Below are 9,311 nucleotides of genomic sequence, written 5' to 3'. Positions count from 1 at the left end.
AGTCGGTCTGTCAGCTCGACGGCTGCTTGGCAGAAACCAAGTAAACAAGCGTCTTCATAAAAACCGACAGCCCAACCCACTAACCTCAGTCTCAGTCTCAGCCCAAATACTGGCGAGGGCTGAAGACAGTCCAAGGCAAAGAAAGAGATGGGTGGCAGACACTCAGCGGCAAGAAAAAATGCTTCTCATAGCTGCGCTGTGCGCCGTTGTGTACATCATAAAGGAACGATAAGATAAGAGCGACCGACCAAGGCACTTGACTGTTGTTCTTCCATATTCCTGCCCGAGACCCAGATACTCGATGCCCTCTCTCTTTCTATGTAGGCATAATAGCTGACCCAAGCACTTTGTACATGCAAATGGAAATTCTATTGCTTACTTTGTGGCACCTGTCAAAAAAATATTACATTCATTGCAACTTGTGTCCGTGGAGTATTTGTTTAGGATCCGCTTTATTTCTAAACGTGCTCATTTATTAGAGTATCCAATATTCAGCTTGTATACAACTTTTGGGTCTGTTTCATATTATTTATTTGATTTTCGTTGGCTGGCGTTCTTCGTCTTCGTTTTGGGCTCCTCCCTCTGGACTTTCTACTACCGAGCGTCTTTAGTGTGATTTATTTTGGCAGCGCACAATGTACTTTCTTTTCAAATAAATCATAAATTTCAACGCACTGCCGCAACAACACGCAATTGTTGTGTTTGGTCCCGGGTCTTGTGTTCCCGGGACATGCGTCTCGACCGTCTGGTCCTTGGGCCACCGGATACTCGGCTCTTCTCTCGTGTTCTGCTTGTGGAGTTTAGACTATGCCCAAGCGACGGCAATTGAGTTATCCGAAAAAGGCTATCTAGCAGGAAAAAAAATATTTATTGTATTTTTATGGCGCCTAGGCACTTGGCCTAAGCCGCATACAATTTTGTTGAAAAATGTAAAGCACACCCCCCTTGGGTCCATTGAGAATTATGAGCTAAACGCGACACGCGTGTCCTGGGAGCCCTTAGGGCTCACTTCCAGCAGAGGACTGACCAAAGCAAGCACTACAGCAGCAAAACAGTAGCCAGTAGACAGGACAACACATGATTTGTGGTCGGCCATTTGGTCAACAAGCCAAGTGAGATTTGTCCCGTTTCGTTTGATTTACAACACTCGAAAATGTCGGCATGCTGCTGGTTATGAAGATTTCTGACCAAAATGCAACTACTGGTGTCGTAAATAAACTCGAGCAGATGCCTTTAATAGCAATAATTTAATAAAATGTATATAGAATTGGAAATAAAGATTGCCATTTAAACAGCTCATTCATCAACCTAAAACTCGGCAATAAAAGCACATGAAATGCAGATTGTTTTTAGCTAATTTATTTTGTATTAAATTATCACAATACTTTGCTCTAAGGGCTTGCAACTAATCAACACAGTTGTGCACAGTCTACGAACTATGAACATTCGATTGATCTACTTGCACTTGTATGGGAGTCCGATAGGCACTTTGAGCCATCATCGAGACCAGCACCATTTCGACCAGTATCAAAATATTTATGATGGCTGGAAGTTAGAGAGAAATTAAAATCAATGCCTATTGAATGTTTTATAAAGAAGAAAAACTTACTCTGTTTGTAGATGGTGTGATTAATCGGATACTCGCCACCCATCTTCACAGAGTTGAGCTGTTCGTAGAGTATCAGATATTGCAGTTTGCAGAGCATCACGACCAGCTGCAGACAGAACATCTTCTTCCTCAGCTGATAGTCGCCACGTATCTTTGTAATCATTCGCACTGTGATCTGCAGCGACCAAGCGCCCATTATAATGGAACCAACGATGAATGGTATGAAGAAGATCATCACATCTAGATACAGCTGGCGATCGCGATAGTAGAGTATGTTCATCACCAGCATAATGGAACCCTGCCAGAAGGGCATCTGCCACACCATGTAGCGGGAGATGCAGAGTTTCGCTTTCGTCGGCACCACCGTGGGCAAGCAGCCACAGCAACAGCAGCAAGGTGGTGTGTTTAGCGATACCGCCTCTGCGGATGTTTCCTTCAGATAGTTCTGCTCGGAGACTACATAGCGAAAGAGCAGCGTGCGAAAGACAGGACCGCCGGCCATGAACATGGCATGCATCACCGTATGGCATATGAACCAGGAGTAAGGCACCAATATCGTCACCAGGGCAGCCAGTGAAATGATCGGATATACGCTGACCATCAGTATGGAAGGAATTCTCAGCGGCTTATCGAGATGACGTCGCATTCGCATGGCAGTTGTCAGGTATATGGAAATGTTGAGTATGGTCAGCAGTACGGCTATAAAGATGGCCAGCGAGAGGAAGGCTGTCATGTCTAAGGAGGGAGAACAATAAGTTGTTTTAAGCACTAGATATATTCAGAAATGTTTGAAATTCTTTACTTTTCGCTCCGATAATTTAAATAGTTTAACCAATTAACCTAAATGAAGTGTTACAAAATTTTACTCCCAAGGTTTCTATTTACATCTGTAAATTAAATTTATTACATACTTTTAGGAGCAGCATTTTAATTGAAAGTCTAGCTTAGTTTGAACAAAACTTAGTTTTCTATAATCCCAAAAGTATACTATACTTGTAAAACTAGTAAACTAGTAAGTATAAACTTCACTCACGTGTATAATACTCGGAGAGTTTTGGAAAACTGTGCATCCTCATTGTGCGATTTCGCTGCAGCTCGAGTTCCAACTCAACTTGCTCCTGCTGCTCCAGCTCGCGCAGACGCTCAAAATCCTCTCGAGAGTCCATATTGTCTTATGTGTATGTATTTGTGTGTGTATTTTATGTGTTTGGTTTGCACTTGCAATAAATTCGAACTAGGGCAAGTTTTGTGCTGATGTCTTTGTTGCTAAGTTCAGCGCGATTTGTTTTAGCTTTTTTGCTTAGTTTCACTTCAGCTCGTCGCACTTCACATTTTATCACCGTATAAACAGAGGGAGTTAACAGAGGCGTCTCTTTAGCTCGACTTCGGTTCGGTTATGTTGCTTGGCTGTTTACTTTTTTTGTTAGCACTCATAAAAATGTCACTATCTCGCCGATGGCTTGCATCTCTTGTCACACACTCTCTCGGATGATGGGTGCTGCGTTCCAGGGCTAAACCCACACAACGAGTGACGAGTGATCGGTGAAAGTGTCACAAAGTGCAGCTAAAATGATAAACACAAAAACGTAAGCAACAATTGTCAACAATATTGGTGATCAATCACACCTCACGTGACAAACTCGAGTGAGATGTTGCGCCTGCGTGGCAATGAATTATTCATTTGAAAGCACGAATTGATGCTAACTGCGAGTCTAGACCCAGCAGCTAATTTCACGTAGAGCAATAACCTTAGATTAAAGCAAATATCAAGTATATTTCCCTAAAGATATTTGAGCTCGGATCAAGGATCACTTTAAAATAAAATAGATGATGCTTTTATTATATCACTTGTCAATTAGTTTCTCCTAACCTTCTCTTATAACTACATCCTTTGAGCCTTAACTTCAGATGGCAGTTGATTCATTTATGTAAATATAGCAATAATTTGTGTGTCCTTTCTTTCTTTGCACAACGTTTTATTTCACTATCATTGCATCCTTTTAATCTTGACTGGGCTTTGGTCACTTTAAATTCGACTGTCGCGCAAACAATGCGAATTATGTTTGACAACTGAGAAACTGGCACGCGTTTCAGCTTGTATTTATATTTGGTCATGTGATCTGCAGCTTAGCTGCGATAACAGCGAGTGGGATAAGGGGAGAGACATAAAGAAAAGGGGTAGGTGTAAGCATAACTTATGTCCGCCAAACACTCATTGAGTGGAGCCTCGAGACTCCAACAGGTTGGCACCAGCAGACACCGCAGACTAATGTATGACGATCTATGAATGAGAAATGAATAATTCATTTTAATACTGGGACCCTTTTCACGCATCTTATTCGAATGCGAAATACACTTTGAACCTCATGAAGTAGAGAGGAAATGAAAGGCATTAAATAATTTAATAGGATTTTTTAAACAGACTTATTAAGCCTCAGTTTTATCCTGAAAGTAATATTAAACTCTTATTTTATAAAAAAATGCAAATATTTTAAAACGATTTTTTATAAATAAATGTAGTCTCATAAAGAAATCATTCATTGCTTTATTAATTACGATAGTTTAAAAGTTTACTTTCTTAGGAATTGGCTGCGAAATATCGTCACAGCTCCCATTTGGATTGGTCAACAATTGAATTGCCGCAATATTGCCACCTGTTAGGCTCTGTTTAATGCTGCAGCTCACAATTGTTCAGCGAAGTGTAAAGCTGCGTTGCGAAGTAACAATAATATTCATAATACCCCGCTCCAAATTTGAGAGCAGAAATGCAAATCATAGCCGAAACTGAAGCTGAAGCAGAAGCAGTTAAACCGCTTTTAACAAGCTCTGGCATAAGAAGGCACGTGACTTGCCCTAGGGCAACATAACTAAAGAGCACAATTGGGCAAGAGAAAGAGACAACAGACAAGAGAGCTGTGGCATCTCTCACACTGTCTGGTGGCACCCCAAAATTCGAAAACTCGTTTCCCAAAAACATAATCAACAAACGACCGGGCATACTAAAATACTACACGTATTATAGTAAATACATGTCTACTCACGTATATGTGTTTGTTCATATGTATTTGCCTTGTTGGTTATGCAAGTAATTGTTGTTTTTTGTTTTCCGCTTTGCAAACCGGTCCTCAAGTCAGTCAACGTATGTAATTGAAGCAACCAACCAACTGTTGGTCTACCCCAATAACCATAAACAATTTCCCCATTCCCAAAATGCAATTTTCTCTCTCTCTCGCTTCGACCTTCAACGTGCAACAGCAAAAGAAGCACAGATTTCGGATGGATGCCACATGCTGCAGGTGTGATCGGAATAATCTGCCACTTAGTCACAAATTTATGGAATATTTATTTCATCAGATTCGCTAATCTTTTGTCTATAATTCATTTACAAACCCCGTCATCAAGTATTAAATTTTCATATTATTTTTGGCTGACACAATTAGCACAGAACTCAAGTCCGACATTTAGCACATTTTTTAGTGCGTAAACGAAGCGTTCCAAATAAAAGTCATAAAATCATTTTCAGACATTTTGTTGCCCATCGTTTCACAACTCGCAAATCGTTAACGCACGCTCAAATGGCAATAAATGCAAAGTACAACAATTAATTAAGAAGAGGCGACAATAGAAATTGGTTATGGGCAATTGGGCAACAACATTTGAAAGCAAAGCAAAAATTACAGATAAAAACTTGGTTAACAATTAAATAGTTCACTTTAATAACCCGGAACTAGTGGAATGAATATTTATGGATATCGATTTAACCAAGATATGATGAGCATAATAATGTTATGTTTATCAAAGCATTTTGTTTAAGAGATCTAAACTCCTTAAATGAAAAAACACATTACATCATTCTCAAATAGCAGACCTGATTGACAATTTAATAAATCATTTCAATCTGTTTACTACAAGTTCATTAACTACAGATACAAAGTTGCCTTGCAGCACTCTAGCAGATATTTTGTATTTTATTTGTATGTTTATGTAAGTGTCGAATACATCTCGTGTCAGTTGAAGCCCGCTCAATTCAATCGAGCATTTGAGCGCTTAAAACCGGGTGGTAAATTTGCTAATACAGAAAACGGGTTTCCACTTCAATTAGGCGCTATTAAAGGGAGAGAATAATTACAATAAATTGCAAAACATCATAAAGCTGGAAACCTTTAAACAAAAAACTACAATAAATAAGGCCTGCGTGTTAGCCAAGGCGGCAAAGTTTGGCAATGCGCTTTTAACCCATTTAACACAAACAAACACGAATAAAGCTGGCAACATAAATAAGAAAAGAAATAAGCCAACAAGTTGTAATATGGTTAAGTACGGTGTTGTTGCAACCACGTTAGTTGCAAATACACTTATCTTTCAGACGCAGACAGTGACTTCTGCGAAACCAAACAAAACAAAAGGCGAGAAAAGAAAAAACCCAAAGACGAGTCTTCGTCATCGTCGTCTAAGTTTTGTCCCTGGCAGCGGCTGTCGCTCTCGACATTTGTCAAGTCTTTTTGTTTTTTTGTATCTTTTGCTTGTAGCTAACAAATATTTTGAATATCACATATTCAACGTCGTCGACGTCGAGACGAAGAGATAAAAACCACAAGAGCAAAGCCAGCAGCAAAATGCGAAAAAGCAAAAAAGCGAAGAAAATCAAGAAACGACCTTACACAATGCAAAAACGTTGAGAGATATTGTGAAAAATTGAAAAATAAAATACAATTATAAACACAAATTCTCAAACACGAGTAAAATGTGTAGCAATTTGTTTCGAATTTGAATGAAATTTCTTTTGCAAGCGGCAATCGAAATCACAACCGAGAAAAACTTGGTCAAAACCCCGCAAAACAAAATCGAACCCTGCACCCCGATTGCGGATTCTCATTCACTTGCAATATGCCAACAATTTCTTTCAGCAAGTCAAAACAAAATGAAAATCAAGAACTGTTAAACTAAGGGATACTCTATGTATTTAGAAGTATTAATTGAAATTAAATGAAATACACAGAAATAAATATAACTAATAGAGTGTCTCTTAATTCATTGCATTCTTATTGACAAAAATGGTAAACAATACTCCTCGTTATTGTTTTCGATATTCACAGGGTATAAGATACACAAATATATATAGAAAACTGTCAGTTGAATGGTCAGCAACCCAGCAGGAAATTTAATGTGAATAGTTCGATGCATATAGAAATAAATCTCATATAGTACAATTCAAATCTTTAACTTATAAATCACATTTTATTGGAGAGAGCATTTTGACAAATTCAGAAATATTTTCAGTTCGTTTAACATAAGTCATGGAGTTAAGCTTGATGCATGCCAAATGCACTTATTTACGGTAAATTATTACTATTATTATTGCCATTTTCTAGGTCGATTTCTATTGTTGCTATGCCAACAACTTGTTACAAATGTTAAGTTGCATTTGAAGCCAATTTGGCAGAAACATTTTCATGTAGTTCACTAATTGTACTTGACTGCAAACTGCCTTTGAGCAACCGAATTCGATTAAAAACAAGAAAACTTACAGAGAGCCTGAGGCTTTATATCAAAGAGAATTAGGTAATAGAAGAATATGAAGTGACAGCCGTCAGTTAAACCATTATTGATAATAGAGATATTATTAAATATATTTTAGAGTATTTCCTCAATTCAAAAAAAAACAAGTAAGAAAGCTACAGTCGAGTGTACTCGACTGTGAGATACCCGCTACCCATTTTGAATAAAAGAAACATATTTTGCGGTATTTTCTCAAAATATACCAAATATACTGCAAAAATACTAAAAAATACCAAATGGTATATTTGGTTTATCGACATAGTACCGCATTCAAAATATACCATAGACGGCACAATATACCAGATTGTCAGCCAAAGCAACTAAGAGCCCTAGTAAGTAGGCGTTTTTGCCCAAACAAAAGTATTTCTTTAATAACTTCGACAATTTTTATCTGATCGCAACCAAATTTTCAGGAATCATAACTACTATAGTAAATAAAACTCTAGCTTTAAAATTACGCTTGTTATTCGATTTTTTTGATTTGCGAGGGCGGAAGTGGGCGTGGCAAAAATTTGAAACAAACTTGATCTGCGTGCAAACATAACAAATGCTGTCGAAAAAAAATTATAGCTCTATCTCTTATAGTCTCTGAGATCCAGTGTTTCATACGGACAGACGGACAGACACACAGACGGACAGACGGACATGGCTAGATCGTCTCGGCTGTTGACGCTGATCAAGAATATATATACTTTATAGGGTCGGAGATGCCTCCTTCTACCTGTTACATACATTTCCTGCCGGCACAAAGTTATAATACCCTTCTACCCTATGGGTAGCGGGTATAAATATAAACTTAATTGAGATATCAAAAAATCTTTTTAGAAACATCCTCAATTTTTATAATAAAAAACACACAATTTAAAAATTGTTAGTTTCCGGCATGAAGTAAAATCATTACGAATTAAGAACACAATGTACCGAAAAATACATTGTAAACATTTCTATTTATAAACAAAAAGGAAAAAGAATTATAGCCCTTTCAACTCACTAACTAACTAGCTGATTAACAAAATAATAGCCAATCAATTCACTGACTTAAATACAAAGAACAATTAATAATGTTTTAATAAACAATAGAATTGCTCACTCATCCCTAGACGCTTTAAGCGCATCGTGTCGACTGAATTTCAAATGCTCAATTAAACTCTTGTGAGTTCTCAGTGCTCAGTTCTCAGTGCTCAGTTCTCAGTGCTCAGTTCTCAGTGCTCAGTTCTCAGTGCTCAGTTCTCAATGCTCAGTTGTAGTATATCATTAAAGTGGCAGAGACACAAACACAATATTTTGCACACAACTTGAATGGAGATTCCCATTGCCAACTATGTGGCGGCGACCTTGACCATCAAAAAGCAAAGTAGCAAAAGAGACGACTCGAATAGACCACGTCTGTTGACAAGTGTTTAAACGGCTTGTTTTGTTATTTAAAAGAGTGTCGTATTATGTAAAAAACGCTGCACTCTTGATTCAAATTCATATGCATGGCACAGTTTTAATTAACTTTCACGTGCTCACTCGCTGTTTTATTGGTTTGCTTGGCGTGTTTATTGATTTCTGTGCATAACATTCAATTAGTTCTTATTGAAAGTGCGAAAGTGCAAATCGATTGTTACGCGACAAGATGATCGCAGCTCTGCCCTTGTCACACTCCGTGTAATGTGCATTGTAATCGAATGGATTTCCAAAACTGTAATTATCGCTCTCACTCTCACTCTCACTTTCAAATCACTGGCCCGCTCTTGCACTCGCTGATCTGCCGCGGCGTGTCTCGTTCGCTCGCGCGCTGTTCACAAACTGAACTCGACTCTTTGCACAGCTCAATGCCGATCACGAATAAACACGAAAATATTATGCGCCCGGCCAAAAACAGCAGTAGCAGCAACTACAACAACAACAACTACTGCAAAGACTACAACTACACATATAATAATAGCATTCACCGCTGACGTTGTTACAGCACCGAAATGGTCAACTGACGAAATGGCGAATTGGAGAATGACAGAATTGGCGAAATGGTGAATTGAGGTAATTGTTATGAGAGAGAGAAAGAGAGAGATGTGCTAATTCGCATGCGACTTTAGCTGGCAAAAAGCTTTTGCTTTGATCTTCGATGGCGGAAGCTGTGAAATGGGTGTGAATCGAGCCT

The 9,311-nt window shown here is 38.4% G+C and overlaps 1 protein-coding gene across 4 annotated transcripts; it reads right to left on the bottom strand.

Moving 5' to 3' along the window:
- Positions 1-1,329: 1,329 nt before the first annotated feature.
- Positions 1,330-8,978, bottom strand: LOC132792489 (organic solute transporter alpha-like protein). 4 transcript variants are annotated; one of them, XM_060801890.1, is made up of 4 exons: positions 8,884-8,978; positions 2,643-3,173; positions 1,610-2,344; positions 1,330-1,545 (listed from the first exon to the last, which is right to left on the bottom strand). In XM_060801890.1, exons 2-4 carry the CDS (start codon positions 2,773-2,775, stop codon positions 1,430-1,432), a joined length of 984 nt encoding a protein of 327 aa, XP_060657873.1. In that variant the 5' UTR covers positions 2,776-3,173; positions 8,884-8,978; the 3' UTR covers positions 1,330-1,429. The 4 variants fall into 4 exon arrangements, with proteins under 4 accessions (XP_060657873.1, XP_060657874.1, XP_060657876.1 ...); XM_060801891.1 differs by having other exon boundaries at positions 8,878-8,958; XM_060801893.1 differs by having other exon boundaries at positions 8,872-8,942.
- Positions 8,979-9,311: the final 333 nt, after the last annotated feature.

This window comes from Drosophila nasuta, chromosome 3 (assembly GCF_023558535.2).
Source record: "Drosophila nasuta strain 15112-1781.00 chromosome 3, ASM2355853v1, whole genome shotgun sequence".
NCBI classification, from domain to species: domain Eukaryota; kingdom Metazoa; phylum Arthropoda; class Insecta; order Diptera; family Drosophilidae; genus Drosophila; species Drosophila nasuta.
This window is presented reverse-complemented; position numbering and strand designations above follow the sequence as displayed.

What these genes read in the sequence shown, in the direction of transcription:
- LOC132792489 (XM_060801890.1), bottom strand. Translation starts at nt 2,775, where the DNA reads ATGGACTCTCGAGAGGATTTTGAGCGTCTGCGCGAGCTGGAGCAGCAG. An exon ending in ACTCTCCGAGTATTATACAC is followed by an intron (nt 2,345 to 2,642) that starts GTGAGTGAAGTT and finishes CTCCCTCCTTAG; the next exon opens with ACATGACAGCCTTCCTCTCG. An exon ending in TCACACCATCTACAAACAGA is followed by an intron (nt 1,546 to 1,609) that starts GTAAGTTTTTCT and finishes TCTAACTTCCAG; the next exon opens with CCATCATAAATATTTTGATA.